General features: G+C 44.4%; 1 protein-coding gene across 2 annotated transcripts in view; it reads right to left on the minus strand.

Moving 5' to 3' along the window:
* The window catches only part of trpm2 (transient receptor potential cation channel, subfamily M, member 2), a 166,324-nt gene that overhangs the window by 25,048 nt on the left and 120,351 nt on the right, over positions 1 to 20,925 (minus strand). For both annotated transcript variants that reach the window (XM_069934075.1, XM_069934074.1), the window contains 8 exons: positions 20,037 to 20,217; positions 19,397 to 19,578; positions 17,726 to 17,858; positions 16,938 to 17,028; positions 16,200 to 16,287; positions 12,631 to 12,776; positions 5,199 to 5,266; positions 2,618 to 2,692 (listed from right to left, as the gene is read on the minus strand). In XM_069934075.1, the coding sequence (XP_069790176.1) occupies positions 2,618 to 2,692; positions 5,199 to 5,266; positions 12,631 to 12,776; positions 16,200 to 16,287; positions 16,938 to 17,028; positions 17,726 to 17,858; positions 19,397 to 19,578; positions 20,037 to 20,217 (964 nt within the window). The remainder of the gene's footprint in view (positions 1 to 2,617; positions 2,693 to 5,198; positions 5,267 to 12,630; positions 12,777 to 16,199; positions 16,288 to 16,937; positions 17,029 to 17,725; positions 17,859 to 19,396; positions 19,579 to 20,036; positions 20,218 to 20,925) is intronic.

Here is a 20,925-nt window from a genome sequence, read left to right on the forward strand (position 1 = left end):
ACAATATTTTGCAGTCTAACTTGTTTATATCTCAATCATCACTTCCTCTGCTCTAGGGGAAACAAATTCTCCAGTCTCTGCATCATGGAAGATGAAGGAGGAATGGGTTCAGAGTGGATCTTCTGCTTTGAAGTTCAGTACATAACCTGATGATCGCTGACATCAGGAGATGTGCTGCTGTTGGAGAAGGTCCAGAGGAGGTTTATGAGAATGATTCCAGGGATGAGAAGAGGAGTGTTTCTTCTCAACCCCATTCTTCTCTCCTTACTAATCAAGAACCTATCATCCTCTGCTTTAAATCTACCCATCCTGGTAAACCTCTTCTGCACCTCCTCCAAAACCACCACATCTTCAGAATCAGAATTTATTGTCCTGACATTCAGTATTTTGTGGCAGCATCATAGAGCAAACATTCATATTATAACCATCTGACAACATTACTATAAAAAAATTTAAATAACAGTGCACAAAAAGTAAGGCAGTGTCTTTGGTCCATTGATTATTCATGAATCTGATGGCAATGGGGAAGAAGCTGTCTTTAGGCTCCTGTACCTTTTACCCAATGGTAGCAGAGTGAAGAGGACATGGCCTAGGTGGTGGTGGGGGGGTCTTTGAGGATAGAGGCTGCTTTTTAAAGCCACAGCCTTATGTGGATGTCCTTGATGAAGTCTGGTGCCTGTGATGTCACAGGCCAAGTTAACAATCCTCCGGAGTTTTTTCTTGTCCTGAGAGTTGGTGCCTCCATACCAGCGAGTGATGCAACAGCCAGAATGCTCTCCATGGTACACCTGTAGAAGTCTACAAGTCTTCGGTCTCATACCGGATCACCTCAGACACCTCACAAACCTTATTTGTGATTGCATCAATGTGGAGGTTCCAGGACAGATCCTTGGAGATGTTCATACCCAGGAATTTGAAGTTCTTGACCATCTCCACTGGTGAGCCCTCGACGAGGACTGGGTCATGTTCCCCTGACTTCCTCCTGAAGTTCATAATTATCTCATTGGTTTTGCTGATATTGAACACAAGGATGTTGTTGTTACACCATTCAACGAGTTGATCTATCTCCCTCCTGTACACTTCCTCTTTGTCGTTTCTGATTCTGCCGACAACTGTGGTGGCATTGGCAAACTTGTAGATAGCATTGGAATTGTGCCTGGCCACAGAGTTATGGGTGTAGAGTGAATAGAGCAGTGGACTAAGCACGTAATATGGTGTAATTTGGTGAACAGAAATGGATACAGTACTCTTATTGTGACCTAACCAAAGCCCTGTACAGCTGCAATACTGTTAGAGCACCAGCGACCCAAAATCAAATCCTGTGCTGTGTGTGAGGAATTTATACGTTCTCCCCATGTCTGTGTGGGTTTTCCCCAGGGGGTCCGTTTTCCTCCACCCTTTAAAATGTACAGAGGATGTAGGTCAATTAGATGTAGTTGGGTGGCACGGGCTCGTGGACTGTCAGGGCCTGTAACCGTGCTGTAGGTCTATGTTTAAAATTTAATCATAACTTCCCAATGTTTATCCTCAACACCCTGACGAAGGAAGGTAAGTGTGCTAACTCCTTCTTTATCACTCCATTTTCTGGTGCAGTCATTTTCAGGGAGCTATGGACATACACCCAAAGGTTCCTCTGGGACCTGCCTATATACTTGTCCTTTTATTTTGAATGTCCTAAAATTTAACACCAAATAATGGCTGCACATTTCCAACTGTTCTCTGATAACCTTCCTCACTGTTCTCTGTCCTGCTGTATTCTCTGATAACCTTTCTTACTCTCCAAAACTGCCAGTTTTTGTGATGTCTACAAACTTAATGATCACCCCATTTACAATTTTGTCCAAATCCTTTATATAGTTCCAAACATTGCTCTGCTGGTATAGAACACCACTGGTCACAGATCTCTAGGCAGGATAACACCTGTCCAACACGACTTCATCTTCTTTGCCCAAACCAATTTAGAATCCAATCTACAAAGTCTCCATCGATCTCACATTCCTTGATGATTTGGTTCATCTACCATGAGACACTAGATTGAAAGAGGTATGAGTGAATCACTCCTTCACCTGGATAGACTGTTTGTGTCCTTGGAATACAGGAAAGGGAAGAGGTGAAAGAGGTTACAAGGGAAAGTTCTGCAACAAGATGGGGCTGGTTGGTGGGGACAGAAGAATGGACCAGGAGCCATAAAGGCAATAGTCTCTGTGAAACGTTGAATGGAGGAGAGGGGAAGATGTATCCAGTGGTGAATCTGTGAAACGTTGAATGGAGGAGAGGGGAAGATGTATCTGGTGGTGAATCTGTGAAACGTTGAATGGAGGAGAGGGGAAGATGTGGAGAATCTCTTTGAAGGTGAAGGAAATTACAGACAATGAGCTGTTGAATCAGATGATGATGGGGAAGGTGGAGTACATATTTGTGTATAGGGATACCCTCTGTACATGGGTCTATATGGGTATACCCACGAACATTCCCCCATTGTGTTATCAGAAATAGGTTGGACTATAATTTTCACAATGGTAAAAAGATAACTGTGAGTATATCTCGTATATTAACAAAAGTTAATCATGTGAATTAACAATGATTATGGTCTGAGGCAAATATTGTGAAAACTCACAGGTAACGTTTCTCAACTGTGTTACTGCGGTCATCCACTCCAATGTCCTCGGAGATTTCTAATGGAGCAAGTTTCCTGGGAGAGAGAGGAATTGTGAGGCACTGGACCCAAGATAGGAAAAGTACAACTATGTTACACTGGAATGTCAGGGGTGATCCATGACGTGACACAACGGCACGAATGCATTCTGGGTCACTAGAAGAGTACCATGAAAACCATCTCCTTTCATGGCACAAGCAACTGCAAGCTCCAGATCAGAGAAGGCTATCAGTCCATGGCTCTTTTCATCTATTGCCTCAGGCAGAGAGTGGTTACCCTCAATTTACAGAGAATAGTTTGTATGGCCCAAGAAACAAGCTCATCCTAGCACAGAACTTAAAGCAGTCTAGGGAGGACAACATGGGCAAATCTCCTTCTGAGCACAATGGGATTGAGGGTGAAAAGGGAATGATTGGATTAGCTGGATCTCCACTGCACACCATGCCAAACTGGCACAGCTCTCAGAGCATGGAGAATTAGTCACCAACAAGTGAGAGGCTGGTTTCTACAGTGTAGGGGTTTGAATCACTCTATGTTGGGATTCCAGGGCAGGGATGGGTTAGTTAGAGTGAAGTGCCCTGGACATTATCCCATTATACACTCCTAGAACAGGCACCACACTGACTTGGTGGTGATCGCTCTTGTGCTCAGAGGGGCAAGGAGCTGTGGTTCAGAAAGGAAAAGGTGCGTATTATCCAACAGAGGAACAGATTTTTATTTGAAGAAGAAGAAAGGGAGCTGGATGAACATCTTTGGTCAATGGCTGTGCTTGGAGAGGTTGCTGTGGGAGACTGACATTGAAGGCCTCATTACACCTGATGGCCTGACACCTGGAGACAGAATAATCTGAGCCTGAGTTTACTCTGAGGGCCTGTCCCTGGGGAGCCCAACTGCCCCAAGGCCCAGCAAGTGCTCAGGAAGCAAGTGGGCAAAGGCAGAGATATCCTCCCCATGGCAGAGTCAGAGTGCTTGCATTCCTCTGGAAAGGAGAGGAGGAAACTTTGCTCCAATTTGGGTTGAGGGGCAGTTTTGGCCACTGGAGTGGAGCTCTGACCCATCTCCATCAACAACAGCATGGCCACAATCCCTACAGAGGCCTACCGGTCCTCAGGAACAGGAGATATCCCTCCCACAGGGTTGTAAGATCTTGTGTTTGTGGAGGCTTGAGGCTTTCCAGGACTGCATCTCTTGTGGTGGGGCGGGGCTGGGAGGGGGTGGTGTGGAGGAGGGCAAGGCTTGAGAAGACCAGGTCCATCCCAACACCATCAGTTTTTAGGAGGTGCCCATCCCACAGGGGATCCGTGCCATCAACTTACCCTGACGCCCGGATATGGATCTCCAAGTTCTGGGCCTGAGGACGAGGAGATCAGAAAAGATGTTTCCCTGCCTTAGAACCTGGCGTTGTCTGGATTTTTGGGACTAGAAATGGTGGGGCTGGCCTTGTACCAGGCACAAACCAGTCCCAAAACATTTCTCCACCAAAGATCCTGGGAATGGGGTTGAGAGGAGCAGTGGGGAGGGGGAGGAGAAGGAAGGGAAGGAGGGGCAGCATTGGCCCATATACAAATGGGCCCCAAAACATTGCTCCACTAATGATCCTGGGAATGGGTTGAGATGGGGAGGGGAGTAGGGTGTCAGGAAATAAAGGAAGGCATCAAATTAAAAGCCAGTGCAATCAAAGTGGCCAAGAGGAGTGGGAAATGAGAAGACAGGTAAGCTGTAGCCCCGTTGATCACTTTGGTCTTAACCCTCGTTCAAGCTGCCAAGATCTACAAGAAGCTGAAAGATTTCTTCTGGGGCAAGTGGGAGCACTGGGTCTCTGCTGTGCTTCCGTCTTGATTGGGGTGAATGATCAGTCATGGGTATGTGGCTGGACCCTGGTAATAACCCTCTAGCCACAGCTCTGAGGAGGGTGATCAGTCACTGATGTGTGTGCACACCCAGGTGATAACACTTTCCCCACAGCTCTGACAGTGATCAGTCACTGGTATGTGGCTATACCCAGGTAATAACATTCTGCCCTCAGCTCAGAGGGTTCTGAGGATGGACTGGTCCTCCTGGAAAGAGGGAGCACATAGTGTTGGTTTGAGAACCACTGGATGAGTGCCACTGCATAGACTGGAGTGCCTCTGTGAGGCGATGGAGGCATTGTTTTTATTTGACTGTTTTCTTGCTCTTGTTTAAAGTCATTATTGAAACAAGTCGACAAAACGAGAGCCTGGTGATCAAGGCAAAACTGAAAAATCCCTGTCAGATACAGAGTATAGTTCCTCAAGGCCTCTTTTTGAGGTGAAGACAATCCTTTTCTTGATTGTCTTTTCCTCAAGCATGAGGGCAGCCACAACTTCACAGTCGCTGCTGACCCAGGCTCTACGTTATCTTTCGGTGACCCACCGTGAGATTGGCATCCATGAGCTTAACCAGTCTTTTCCTCTGCCCGTCCTGTTGAGGGGGGAATTCATGGCTGAAGCAATAATCTCAGATGTCTCAGTACACCTATTACTCTCATTCAAAAGAGAAATTGCTTTCATTGCCACCTTACCTCATTTTCTGATGGCCGTCTGGTGTTTCTGTTGTGTAACAGGAAGGGCTGTACTCAACAAATGGAACCTGCAAAAGAATTCAGTAAACAATCAGGGAATATCCACAAGTGTCAGTAATGCTGCAAGGTGAATTTAGGTGTAAGATTTGATCCCTTGGTTTGTGCTGCACCTAAACTCCATTTCCCATTCATCACTCTCCATTCCATAAGCCAAGCCAATGGATTCCAGCACGTTATTTAGTCAGAGTTCCACAGCATGGAAACAGGCCCTTCTGCCCAGGTTGCCAATGCTGACCGAGCTACTTCAGATTCAAAATTTGCCAAGCCACAGGATGCTGATGAGAGTTACAAAGTGCATCAGTTAATCTATTTTAATGAGTTAGTTTGGGCAGAGCATCTTATGAATGAACTTACTGTCAACTTTAAAAGCCTAGACGTGGGGTGGCACGGTTAGCCTGGTGGTTAGTGCAAAGCTTTTACAGTGTCAGTGACCGGTGTTCGAATCTGGTGCTTTCTGCAAGGAGTTTGTATGTTCTCCATGTGTCTGCATGGGTTTCCTCCAACCGTTCAAAATGTACCAGGGTTGTAGGTCAATTGTGTGTAATTGGGCGGCAAGGGCTCGTGGACCAAAAGGGCTAGTTACTGTGCTGTATGTCTAAATTTAAATGAAAAATAATTACATTTTCTATATTTTTTTTCCTGCCAAATTACCATATTAGGCAATTTAAAGTGAAAGATGGCACTTCAGAAAAAACAGGAATCCTTCTGGACTTCTCAGAAGTTTCAGTGGAGCACAAGCTCCAGCTCTTGAACTGACTGTCTGAACCAGGCTAATAAGGTGCAGAGGCCACTGGTCTTGGGCAGGCAACTGGAATTGGAACATCAAGGCTCTAAAAGTAACCCTGTAAATTATAGGCTGGTGAGCCTGACGTCAATAGTAGGTAAATTATTGGAAGGTGTTCTACGAGATCAGATAGACAATTATTTGGAGAGCCAGAAACTGATTAGGGAGAGGCAACATGGCTTTGTGTGTGGTAGGTACAGTTTTGAGTTTACCAGGAATATTGACAAAGGCTGTGGATATTGTCTACATAGATTTTGGAAAGGCCTTCAACAAGGTTCCACATTGGAGGTTAAATCAGGCAGGTTCAGATGCTCAGTATTCATGGTGAAGTAGTGAACCGGATTTCACAATGTCTGAATGGGAGAAGCCAGAGAGTAGTGGCGGATAATTGCTTCGCAGACTGGACGCCTGTGACTAGTGGTGTACCTCAGGGATTGGTGCTATGACCATTATTATTTGTCATCTATATCAATGATCTGGATGATATTGTGGTAAATTGGATCAGCAAGTTTGCAGATGACACTAAGATTGGAGGGGTTGTGGACAGTGAAGGAGGTTTTCAAAGCTTGCAGAGGGATCTGGACCAGATGGAAAAATGGGATGAAAAATGGCAGATGGAATTTAATGCAGACAAGTGTGAGGTGTTGCATTTTGGAAGGACAAACCAAAAAAGGACATACATGGTAAATGATAGGGCACTGAGGAGTGCGGTAGAACAGAGGGATCTGGGAATAAAGATACATAATTCCCTGAAAGTGGCATCACATATGGATAAGGTTGTAAAGAGAGCTTTTGGTATCTTGGCCTTTGTATATTGAGTACAGGAGTTGGGATGTTATGGAAAGATATCAATTAGATAAAAAGAGTGCAGAGATTTACTGGGATGTGGCCTGGACTTTAGGAACTGAGTTATGGGGAAAGGTTAAACAAGTTAGGACTTTATTCCCTGGAGTGTTGAAGAATGAGGGGAGATTTGACAGAGGTTTTTAAAATTATGAAGGAGATAGACGGAATAAATGTAGATAAGCTTTTTCCATTGAGGGTTTTTAAGATACAAATCAGAGGACATGGGTTAAGTGTGAAAGGGGAAAAGTTTAGGGGGAACTTCTTCACACAGAGAGTGGTGGGAGAGTGGACCAAAATGCCAGCTGAAGTGATAAATGTGGGCTCAATTTTAATATTTAAGAATAATTTGGACAGGAACATGGATGGGAGAGGTCAGTGGGACTAGACAAAAATGGTGGTTCAGCACAGACTAGATGGGTCGAAGGGGTCTGTTTCTGTGCTGTAATGTTCTATGGTTCTATCATAGTGTGCATGGACAAAGTAATACTGTATGGTACAACTGTGACACTAGCAACAAAAGCATTGAGGTTAGTGGAAATCTAAAAACTTGATATTGATGGACTTTAGGCAAGGATAATTATAAGCCACTGGTGAGACCTCGCGGGGGAGTGTTGTGAGCAGTTTTGAGCTCCTCATTTAAGAAAGGATGTGCGGACATTGGAGCGGATTCAGAGGAGGTTATCTGGGAATGAAAGGGTTATCATATGAGGAGCATTTGACATCTCTTGGCCAGTACTCATTGGAATTTTGGAGTAAGAGGGGGAAACTCATTGAAACATTTCAAATGTGGTGAGGCATGGACATAGTAGTTGTAGAATGGTTGCTTCCCATGGTGGGAGCGTCTGGGACAAGAGGCTACAACTTCTGGATTAAAGGGTGTGCACTTACAACAGAAATGTAGAGGTGAATCTATGAAATATGTTGCCATAGGCAATTGTGGAGGCCAGGTCATTGGGTGTATTTAAGGAAGAGACTTGATTAGCTAGGGCATCAAAGGTTATGGGGAGAAGGCTGAGCAGTGGGGCTGAGTGGGAAAATGGATCAGTCATGATTATGTAGACTCAATGAGCTGAATAGTCTATATCTACTCCTATGTCTTATAATAGAGAAATGAGAGAGAGAGAGAGAGAGAGAGAGAGAATTGGCACATTGTGTGCCTGCTTTATCTCTCCAGCCTAATTCCACTTCTAAGTACTTCATCTGTAACCCTGAAAATCATGTTTCTTCTGAACAGGAACTCAAATGAATCAGCCAAACACATACTATAGTGGTGAACAGGTCAGAGAGTTGGTTTTCTGCAGCACACAATGCCCCTGCATCAATTCTACCACTTACACTCATTAAGGGCGAATTATGATGGCTAAGAGCTCAGGGTAGTAAACTGGAACACCTGTCATCAGACAAGTTCACAACTGACAAGTGGTAGTTGTTTAAGGACCAGCTAATTAGTGTCCAGTACTAGCATGTTCCAATGCAAAGGAAGGAGAGGAATGTTAAGTAAAGAGAACCTTGGATGATGAGAGAGGTTATAAACTGAGCCAAGAGCATTGGAGGCATAGATAAGGTAGAGGGGGGCCTTGGAGGAATATAAAGATTGCAGGGAAGAGATCAAGCATCGCATTAGGAAGGCCAAAAGATGTTCTTGGTGAGCAGAATGAAAGAGAATCCCATGGCATGTTCTACTTGCATTAAAAACAATAGATTGTCAAAGGAAGGAGTTTATGCTTGGACTCAGAGGCAGTTGATGAGATACTAAATGAGTACTTTGCATTGGTGTTTTCAAGGAGATGGACATGGGCAGTGACAGGAAGCATAATGTGGAGAATGCTCACGTCAGGGAAAGTAAAATCCCATTTATCCGGAATTCAAACAACTGGCAAAAAAAATTTGTAGAAAATAAATAGGCAAAAAAAAACAAAAGTTTGAAATACATGCCCCCTAGTGGTTATTTTACCAATTGCAAAATATGCAATCTCAAGTAACCAGAAAATTCACTTATTCGGCATCTACCAATCCTCATAGGTCCTGGATACCAGGGCTTTTTTTTTACTGTATTTTGAGATGAAAAAGGTAGTGGTTTTGGGTCTTTTGAGACACATTAAAGTGGACAAATCCTGTGGGCCTGATTCTGGTTATTGAAAGAGGCAAGTGAAGAGATTGCTGGGACCTTGACAAAGATCTTTGCATCTTCACTAATGACAGGAGAGATTCCAGAGGAAGGGAGAGTGGCCAGAACTGCACACTATACTCCGAGTGTCGTCTCACCAATGACTTGTGCCAATGTAACGTGATATTTCAATAATTGTACTCAGTGTTCCGACTGTAAAAGGCAAGCATTCCAAATGTCATTCAACACTCTGTCTATCTGTATCACTATATCAGGGAACCATTAACTTATACATCCAGGTCTCTTGGTTCTCAACACACTCCAGGGCCCTGTTAATTATTGTGCAATTTCTGCCCTGGTTTACTTCCCAAAACGCAGCACTTGCGTGATTTAAATTCCATCTGCCATTCCTTAGATTACTTTCCCAGTTGACCCCGATCCTGTTCTAATCTCAAACTTCGTCCCAATCCACTATCCCATTAATTTTGGTGTCAACCGCAAACTTACTAACCATGTTTTTTTATATATTTTATTTTGACCATTTACAGACTCAAAGTAATTTCACTCCCCCCAACCCACTTTGCCCCCAAACACAGAGCTATACCGATTATACAAATACAAGTGGGGTTCAGTGCCCCCACCAAAGACCTAAAGAAAGGAACAACCTAAAGAAATAAAATTTAAAAAATGAAATAACAAAACTAAAATAAAACAAACTAAAAAAAATAGCTAAAAAGAAAGCACATATGTCATCTGTGCCATATTCCATTTCCTTAACTCCAATCCTTTCTCGACTAAGACAGGTTTTTATAATATTCATATTCCACAGGGTGTGGGAACTAGTCAATCTACATGCCCATGTATTTTAGATATGACTGCCACACTAACAAATGTGTCATGTTTCCCCCCCTAGATTGGAAGTGATTTTCTCCAAGGGAATGTAATTCTATATTTCCAACTTCCATCGTGGTATTTAATTGGGAGTCAGACTTCCACGTAACCAACAAAGCAACCTTCACAAACTGAATTTGATATTTGGACAGTCTAAAACTCACATCCCCGATATCTCCCAAAAGGTACAATTCTGGATCTTGTGGAAAATCCACCTTTGTAATTTTTTTCAAAACGTCCCCCAGTTTTTCCCAAAAGGATCTCACCTTTGTACAGAGCCAGGTGGAGTGGACAAAGATTCCAATCTCCACTTCACGCCTAAAGCACATTTCTGAAATTTCTGGCTTTGATTTATGTAATTTTTGTGGTGTGAGGTACAGCTGGTGCAAGAAGTTGTATTGCACCAACATGTATCTGGCGTTAATGACCCCAGTCACACTGTCCAGACTCAGGTCTTGCCACCACTCTTCATTGATTGTTGTACCCAAGTCCAAATCCCATCTCTCCCTCGACCTGTGTCAGCCTAGCTTCAAGCCCTCACTTTGGAATGTGTAATACATTCAAGAAATAAATTTACACACATTCCCTTGTGGAATTATAATCTCCACTTTACTACATCTAGGTAGGGTCATAGACGATCCTAATTTTTCCCTTAAAAAAGATCTTATTTGAAGATAGCAGAAGAATGTTCTATTAGACAAACCATATTTGTTCCTCAACTGTTCAAATAACATGAGCTGCCTTTGTTTGTAACAGTCCTCGATACACATGATCCCTTTCTGGCACCAGGTGTCCAGGATCTTATTACCCAGAGTCAACTTGCTCTGGGTTAAAAGCATTTTGGAAGATATTCCCACCTTCCATCCAACACATTGATTTTTTTTTACCATATCTGAAGTATATGCTTTCATATGGGGTTATCTTTATATACAAATTCTCCTGCCATCTTTTCACCTACTTCATGTAATCAAATTTGTGACCAGGAGGGGGGAATGCCCTCCTCCCTCCCAAAGAGTGAGGGGATAAATCTTGCCTGGGTTGCCCAGTAATATTTTTTAAAATCTGATCATTTTAAACCCCCCCCCCCCCCAAATTGTGATTCCATGTCAACTTTTCCATGGAGATTCAAGCCACCCTACCATTCCACAGAACCTTCTGACACATTCACCAAGTGTCTTAAAGAAACCTGTGACAATGAAATGGGTAATAACTGAAAAAGATACTGGAGTCTTTGATACAGTTAACTCTGCCCACCAGTGTAATGGGCAGAGTCCTCCATCTATCAAGGCCCTCCTCAATCTTCCAGAGCAAAGGAAGATTTGTCAAATACACTAACATGTCATCAGCAAAATTTGTATGTTACATAATTCTTTATCTATTTTAACCCCCAAATACTTGATGCCTTTCAATGGCAATTTGAATTGACACCCCCCCCCCTCTGATATTGGCTATAATCTCCAATTGTCAAAGACATAATTTCACTTTTATCCAAATTTACCTTATACCCTGAGTCCTTCCCATAATCCTTCAGTGTGCTCTTAAGCCTGGCCAACGAACCTCCCCCCCTCAGGATTTGTCAAATACACTAACACGTCATCAGCAAAATGGTTAATTTTATGCTCCACTTGGCCCACCGTGAACTCCTTTATATCTGGATTCCACTGAATGACTTCTGCCACCGGCTCAATTGCCAGTATAAACAATGCTGGAGACCATGGACAGCCCTGCTTACTGGAACTACTCAATGGAAACACTGGAGACATCTGCCCATTTGTAATCATTTTTGCTGGGGGTTTAAGGTAAAGTGTCTTCACCCAGCTAATAAATGTTTGACCCAGTCCAAATTTCTCCAGTACCTTGAACAAAAAGTCCCACTCAAGTCTGTCAAAGGCCTTCTCCACAACCAGAGATACAGCCACTCCCGGATCTACCCCTGACTGTGCCAGATGCACTATATTAAGCAGTCTAGCTATATAGTTTGTTGACTGCCTCCTTTCTACAAATCCATCTTGATTTGGATTTGCTAATTTTGGCAGATTTTATAATCTGTATTTAATAACGAGATGGGTCTAATCAAGGCAGGGCTCAAGGGATCCCTGCCTTTTTGGACATCACTGTGATGATGACTGATGAGAAAGACTCTGGGAGGATATATGTCTCTCCCACCTGATCCACCACCTTCATAAAAAGGGGCATTAGCAGATCTTTGAACTCTTTATAAAATTCACTGGGGAAACCATTCTCTCCTGGTGACTTGCCAGCTTGTAAAGAGCTCAGGATCTCTGCAATTTCCCTTTAGAGAAAGGGGCACTCAGCCTCTCTTGCTCTTCCTGATAAACTTACTAACCATGTTAATCACATTCTCATCAGAAATGTTAATATAGATGAGAAACAGTGGAGCCAGCCCATTCCCAGCAACACATGCCTGGTTGCAGGCCTCCAATCTGAAAGACGTCCCTCCACCACCACGCTCTGATCTACATCAAACCAATGTAGTACCTGCCTCTTGGATCACCTCTCAACCTTCTTTGCTCCAGAAAAATAAACATCCCAGCCTTTCTTATAACTTGTGCTCACCAACCCAGCAACATCCTTGATATTCAACAGATATAGAGGGAGATGTAGAGAAACTTACTCTTTCAATGGCCACTGCCTGACTTGCTTCTATCCTTGAATTGTTCAGATAAGGTTAGCGCAATCCCCCGAAACAGGAATGAATGGAACACCCTAGCGCTATTCCTTACCTGCCAAGGGACCATCTCATCGGGGACAGGAAACCGCTCGATCTTGCTGTCCGGATACATCAAGGAGCGAGCTTTAACGTGGTACATTGGTTTCAAGTCCCTCTCTTTACCAGCAGATTCTTCCTTTTTGTTTCTATCAGAAATTGCTGAACAGAAAATAAAGAGCAATTAACAACATAATCATTGCAACAGGAAGGTTAATAAGGTCACCTGCCAGTCAATAAAAAGGTCTCTACCAATTCCCGGCATTCAGTCCCATGGATTGTTGTCAGTCAGATAGATATCCAGTGTGGTTCCCTGTGTTGTCCAGTGTGGACAATGTGTTGGGGCTGGAGGGTTCTACCTATTCCGCGTGTCCAATCCTGTGGATTGTAATCTGTCAGGTTCACATTATGTTGGGAGCTCTGCATATGGGACCAAAGAAATAATCTACTGGACGAACTCAGTGGGTCAAACAGATTGATTAGGAACAGGGGAGAGGGAAAAGGAATTTTCAATGCGTTGGGTTGATACCCTTCATCAAGACTGTTTGGGCAGAGGGGGAAACAGCTCATATAAGGAGGAAAGAGTGACAGGGGAAAACAATGGGTTGGTGAACCAGGGAGAGGAAAAGGATGATGGACAGATGGGGGAAGGGTGGGGGTGAAGTTAAGAAGCTGAGAGAAAACAAAGGTGGACGGATCATAATGAGCCAATGGAGGATGAGGGCCGAGACAGCTGATGGAGAGACTGCTAGTGCTGTAATCTGGCAAGAAATGGTGATGATGGAGTCATCAGGGAAGGCGTGAAGGACAGATGGGACCATTAAATATGTTTAAGATGGAGGAGGATAGGTTCTTGATCTGGAAGGGAATCAAGGGTTACAGGGAGAAGGCAGGAGAGTGGGGTTGAAAAAGGTAGTAAATCAGCTATGATGGAATGAATACAGAGCAAACTTGATGGATCAAATAGCCTCATTCTGCTCCTATGTCTGATGGTCTTATGGAACCAGATGGAGGAGGGGATCTGTGGATGAAATATTTGAGTAGAGGAGGATGGAACCTGGAAGGGGAAGAGCAACTCCGGAGGGGAGTTGGTGGGGGGTGGGGTGGTGGTGGGATGGATGGTTTTAGGAAAGGGGCCAGGGTTTCCAATCTCATACCAAACCTCTGCAAACTCCTGAGGAAGCAGAGGTGCTGATGTGCTTTGCAATGCCATTGGTGTGTTGGGTCCAGGAAAAATCCCCCAAGAGAGTGACTCCTAAGAACTTCAATTTGCTCACTCTCTCCACCTCTGATCCTCAATGATCACTCGATCGTTCATCTCTGGTTTTCCTTTCCTGGTCAACAATCAGCTCCTTAGTTTTGGTGGCATTGTGTGCAAGGTTGTTCTTTGTGCACTATTCAGCCAGACTACACAAACGAGTCTGGAAAAACAACCAACTGAAAAACATCACAAAGATAAGCGTATACAGAGCCGTTGTCATACCCACACTCCTGTTCGGCTCCGAATCATGGGTCCTCTACCGGCATCACCTACGGCTCCTAGATCGCTTCCACCAGCGTTGTCTCCGCTCCATCCTCAACATCCATTGGAGCGCTTTCATCCCTAACGTCGAAGTACTCGAGATGGCAGAGGTCGACAGCATCGAGTCCGCGCTGCTGAAGATCCAGCTGCGCTGGATGGGTCACGTCTCCAGAATGGAGGACCATTGCCTTCCCAAGATCGTGTTATATGGCGAGCTCTCCACTGGCCACCGTGACAGAGGTGCACCAAAGAAAAGGTACAAGGACTGCCTAAAGAAATCTCTTGGTGCCTGCCACATTGACCACCGCCAGTGGGCTGATATCGCCTCAAACCGTGCATCTTGGCGCCTCACAGTTTGGTGGGCAGCAACCTCCTTTGAAGAAGACCGCAGAGCCCACCTCACTGACAAAAGGCAAAGGAGGAAAAACCCAACACCCAACCCCAACCAACCAATTTTCCCCTGCAGCCGCTGCAACCGTGTCTGCCTGTCCCGCATCGGACTTGTCAGCCACAAACGAGCCTGCAGCTGACGTGGACTTTTACCCCCTCCATAAATCTTCGTCCGCGAAGCCAAGCCAAAGAATTCAGTCAGGTTTTCAATCTCCCTCCTGTATGCTGACTCATCACTTTACTTTATTCAACCCACTACCGTGGTATGGTCGGCAAATTTGTAGATGGTGTTATTGTCGTTCTGAGCCACACAGTCGTAGGTGTACAGTTAGTAGAGCAGGGGCTAAGAATGCAGCCCAGTGGTTCTCCGGTACTGATGGAGATTGTGGATAAGTTCTACTGATTGTGGCCTGTAGGTGAGAAAATCCATGATCCAATTACACAGAGGGGTGTTGAGTCACAGGTCTTGGAGTTTGCTGATCAGTTTTGAGGGGATGATTGTGTTAAATGCTGAACTGCAGTTGATAAACAGCATCCTGATGTATGCATCTTTACTGTCCAGGTGTTCCTGGGCTTTGTGTACAGCCAGTGAGATGGCATCCGCCGTAGACCTGTTGCTATGATAGGCGAACTGGAATGTATCCATGTCGTCGCTCAGATAGGAGCTGAAATGCTTCAACATCAGCCTTTCAAAGCACTTCATTACAGTTGATGATGCAAGTTGGCTGACAGTCACTAAGGCAGGTTACTGCATTCAAGGCAGATCACAAAAAAACCCAACTGTTCTTGCTTGTAAAGAATTTGGTGGGGTGGGGAGTGGGAGTGGGAGATTTCATTTGAGATTTTCTCCCTCCTGCAGCCTGATTAATTGTAAAACATGAATGTAGTCAGTCATTCCCTGCACCCATTGTGTCTGCAAATGATCGGCAAGAAACTGGTATACTGCCCAGAAAGGCAACACCGGACCCAGGTGTAAACCCAATCAAACTGCATCGTGTTCCTCCGACTTTGGGCAACAAACTCCATCTCATCTGCTACTCCTGGCTCACATTCACCTCCCCTCTCTGTCTTCAAGGTGCTCCACAGTACCTTCCAACAGTCAGCCTTCTGTAAGTGTCCTGTGTTTAGAGCACACGTGTCCCATCACGACCTGACTCAAATTAGGTATCTTGTGTTTCGGGTGCCACTTACCACATCTTCTCCCTCTCTGTGTGTCCTGTGTTACCTATTCGAGTGGTCACTTCTAACACCACCCTGTGTATTGGGCACACCATCACTTCCACCAATGCCCTGTGTTGGCCACACCATCCTTTCCACCAAGGCCCTGTGTTGGACATACAGTCCCTTCCACCAATGCCCTGCATGTTGGGCACACTGTCCTTTCATCAATGCCATGTTGAACACACCGTCCCTTCCACCAATGCCATCTGTTGAGTGCACCATCCCTTCCACCAACTGCCTGCGTGTTGGGCACACTATCTCTTCCACCAATACCATGCTGGGCACACCATCCCGTGCATCATCTAGCTCTTGTCCTGTGTTTTGGATGCATCTCTACACTTCCACTACTTATCCCAGTTTATGGGATGTCCAACATTAAGCAGCACCAGACTGGCTCTTCCCTCCCTATGGTAGATAGAGTCTAAAGTGAGCAAATTAAGCAGAATACATACCAAGGACCGGAGCACTGCCTCTGTGGCCAAAGTCTTTGTCCACCAGTGCTTTCATGATCCAGTTCAAGGCTTGCATACTCTGAAACATCTGAAGAAACAAAGGGTAAAGATTTCAGAGCAGAGCTACAGCTTAACGATTAGACAGAAGAGCATTAATTAGGGTAGGTGCCCTTGTGAAGGGTTTGTGCGACTTGGATATCATGCAGCAAAGCAGTGGGACAGTCTACATCAACAGGGGTGGGACCTACAATGGTTTGGGTCTGAGTTCATAGATGGGGGTGGGTAGAAAGCAGGAAGTAACTCCAACATCCTGGCCTGTCAACACCATCCAAATGCAGGGACTCAGATCCCACTGGGGAAGGCAGGGACCTGGGAATACTCAGCCCTCTCTTCCCACTGTGGGGGTAGCACAGGGAAAGTCACAGCAGTGGGCTGGGGTGTGGGGGAACCCATCCCAGGGAATCTCCACTGGCAGGATCAGGCCAGAGAGCAGAGCAGAAACCAACGATGATGTTGAATGGTTGATCTGTTTGGCAGCTGAATGGAGACATGGGCTGCCCTCACATTCATCTCTGTCATTTGGAAAGGGAGGTCCCATGATGAGCTCCTCTGGCTCTTCTCTGGGACACGGAGTCTGAAGTGATTAGGAGAGGGACTATGGTGATGGTCCCTTTACACCACAAGCAGGTGTGGTCACTCCTCAGTTGTGTTTGCATCCTGCATCTCCCTGAGAACTACCTGTTCCTCCAGATGATGGATCTTCTGCTCCACTATCTCCATCTTGTTGCTTTCTCTATTCACATCAAACACATCTGCAACCGTCTCCACCCTGAAAGATACAATTGTACAGAAGCTCATCAAAGTGCCGCTGGCTTGATCCTCCAGTGAGTCAGGCACCATCTGTGTAGGCAAAGGGAAGGTCAGTGATTTGGGTTGAAACACCACATCAGGACTGAGATGTAAGGGTGCGGAGATAGACAGTGATGTGAAGTGAGAGGCTGGTAGGTCATTGATGGAACCAGAGGAGGGAGGAATGATGGGAGAGGGTGACAAACAAGGGGTGGAGGAAAGGGTAGATGGAGAGTTGGGTGGTCTGATGGGTGTAGGTTAAACACAAGGGCCGTGGGTTCAAGTTCAAGTTTATTATTATTATTTAATTGTACAAGTACAATTGGATGAAACAGTGTTCTTCAGTCCTTGGTGAAAAATCATGCAAGCACATATATAGACATAGTACACATATTTACAAGTGATTTATATGCAGTACATATGTAAAAAATAAATAAATATTATTAAATAAATAGTAGAGTCTCGGAGAGATTGTATGTGCAGTCATTCAGCAGTTGCCCTGCCTGTGGGAAGAAGCTGTCCTCAGCTTGGTAGCTCTGGCTCTAATACTCCTGTATCTCTTTCCTGATGGAGTAGCCAGAAGATGCTAAAGTTACCTAAAGATGGAAAGTTCAATGGCAAACCATTGCACTGTGATGTTCAGACAGGTAGGACACAGTTATAGCACATGAACTCACGTTTCCAAGGTGCATTTGACCTGCTCATTTAGACTCTGGCTCTGGTTCCTCATTTGCTTGACTATGTAATTCTCTTTAATTATGGCCTCCCAGGATAAAATTTCAGCTTCATCTTTCTCATCCAGTTGAACCTCTGCAAAAGATGGTTGCAGAGCAACAGTGAAGCTGAAACATCGGGGTAGTGACAATACTGCAAATCTTCAACATTTGTGAGGAGAAAGAGAGAACGAACACCTCTTGTCAATGACATTTTGTCAGATTTACTGTCGCTATTAATCTGCTGCACTAAACCCTCTATCAACCTGTTGAACATTTCAACATCCTGTTTTTCACTCCTGTATTATTTTGGGGTATGTTGGTGCCTTTTGGAATGGACACAATGAGTACATCAACTGCAGGTCCTTCATCAAATGTTCCATCAAAAAAAATGTTGCGAAATTAATTGAAGACTTTTGTTTTTAACAAATCTATGCTCAAACTCCCAAATCAATCTATATTTGTCCTGACTTATTTTTTAAAAATTTAAACGTGCTTTCGGCCCACAAGTCCGTGCTGCCCAATTTACACCCCATTAACCTACACTCCCTGTACGTTTTGAAGGGTGGGAGGAAATCGGAGCCCCCTGGGAAAACCCACGCAGACACAGGGAGAACATACAAACTCCTTACAGACAGCGTGGAATTCAAACCCCGGTCCCAATCGCTGGCGTTGTAAAGGTTTTGTGCTAACATCTATGCCAACTGTACCTCCCCAGTACCACTGTTAAACTAACTGGTCTGTAATCAGTGGGTTTATCCCCAGATTCTTTGAATGAGAGTATTATATTGAACATAGAAGAGTACAGCACAGTACAAGGCCTTCAGCTCATAATGTTGCTCTGACGTAGAAAACCTATTCCACATCAATCTAACCCATCCCAACCTCACATCTATGGTCTTCCATTTTTCTTGCATTCATCTGCTTAAGAGTCTTTTATATGTCCCTATTGTACCATCCACCAGCCCTGGCAATGCATTCTAGGCTCCCACAATTTCGTGTAAATAAGAACCTTACCTCTGATGTCTCACCTAAACTTTCCTCCATCACCTTAAACAGATGCCCTCTGGTATAGCCCACTGTCACCTCATAATCTTACACATCTCTATTAAATCACCCCTCAGATTAATAATTTGAGAGGCAAAAATGACATCTTTCAATTGAGCACAACGCTATTACAGTGGAAGCAAAGAGTCCCGCGCTGTTTGTAAGGAGTTTGTACGTTCTCCCTGTGACTGCATGGGCTTCCCCCAGGTGCTCTGGTATCCTCCAACGTTGTAAAATATACCTGGGATAGGTTATTTGGTTGGCACAGGCTCATGGGTCGGAAGGTCCTTTTACCGTGCTCTATGACTAAATTAAAAATAAATATATTTTCCAGTTCTTAGGCAGCACCTGATATCTATATACATTTGGTATGTTAAGGCCAATATTCTAAATGTTCTCCCTGCTTCCTTCTGCAACCTGAGGTGCATTCCATAAGGACCAGACAATTTTACATGCTGCAGCCTAGTCTTTATCAGCTACAATTTCCTTTCTTTTGCTCAGGACATTTTCTTTGGAAGACTTCTCCATCCTTCTTTCCCGGCATGGTGTAAATTCCCAATGAAACCGACAATAGAAGAAGGGACTTACTGAACTTCTTGTGCTTGTGTTTTGATTTCCTGCAGGTTACACACTCAATGAGGACAAATAAGTGACTAAATATGATAAAAGGTGGTGGTGCAGGTGGACGGGTGTAGTATTCCTCGATCAGCGAGTACCTCTGGAACTTCCAGATCTTATCTGTATTTTCTTGGATCACTTGAAAGGTGTAGCTGAGAAGGATCAGAAAGAGTGCAGTGAGAGCAGCCCTTTAATATCTCCAAGTGGCTTGGAAGCCTGGTTAACTGAAGCTCAGCACATCCAAAAAAAATTTCCCAGTTTCCGAGGTCCAACTTTTATGGAATCATACCACTTTCTAATACAAAACTGCACCTCTTATGCCTTTGCTTCTATTTCACAATTACAATAATTTCCATTCACTATCTCACGTCCCAGGTTCTCCCCCACTTGTCCTGTCCAATCACAGTACCCTTTACCACCTTCCCCATACTGGCAAAGTTTAAGTTAGCCACTGACTCAGGAGAAGGTTGCACATTCCTGAGCAACCAAGGTCCAGTGCTGCTCCTGCACATTGCCCACTTGGGTCAGTTTCCCACTCCTCAGATTACACACTAGATTGCTTTTCAAAAGACCCCAAACTGTCCTGAGGCCTGAGGACGTGGTCACTCACTTGAACATTGCGATCAGCAAGTTGAGCAGCAGGATGTTGGTGAAGAGCAAGTAAAGACAGAGCAGGATGATGGTCAGCCACTCAGGGAAGATGGGTTCACCAGTGCTGTCATGTTGAGCACACTTTGGCTGGTAAGAGTTAGTGCCATTCACACTACACTGGCTGAGGTCAAAGTCCAAATCTTTATTCAAGGGTAAACATGATATATACAAGGGTTAGTTGATGATTGTAATCTGCACATCCATAACACATTGCAATCACTTCCTTTTATTATCTTTACCCTTTAAAAATAAATTTCACTTTTGCAGTATCTGCAAAAGTAGCAATTATTTGAAAATGAATGCCAAAGATGTGATCCCAAATGGTGTGAATATCGATGGTATAGTTGATAGCAAGGAGAGCCACTGGTTACAGAATGTTATAGATGAGTTTGGAAGATGGACAGAACAATGGCAGAAGGAATCTAATCCCGATAAGTGTGAGATGATGCACATTGGGGAGATGGAAAATGGTAGGATATACACAATGAATGGTGGGGACAGGGAGTATCGAGGAACAGAGGGACCTTGGTATACACGACTAAGAATCTTTACAGGTAGGACAACAGTTATATTAGGTCATTAAGAAGGCATATGGGATACTTCCCTTTATTTGCCAGACAGTGAAGACAAGAGCAGCAAGGTTATGGTGTAACTTCATGGAGCAATGAGCAACTGAACATGTACCTGTTCATTCACGGCAAATAGTAGGGCACTGAGGAGTGCAATAGAAGAGAGTGATCTGGGAATACAGATGTAATAATTCACTGAAAGTGGGACCACAGTAGATAAGGTTGTAAAGAGAGCTATTGGCACAATTGCCTTCATAAATCAAAGAATTGAAGAGATGA

The sequence above is a fragment of the Narcine bancroftii genome, chromosome 4, assembly GCF_036971445.1.
Source record: "Narcine bancroftii isolate sNarBan1 chromosome 4, sNarBan1.hap1, whole genome shotgun sequence".
Lineage (NCBI taxonomy): Eukaryota > Metazoa > Chordata > Chondrichthyes > Torpediniformes > Narcinidae > Narcine > Narcine bancroftii.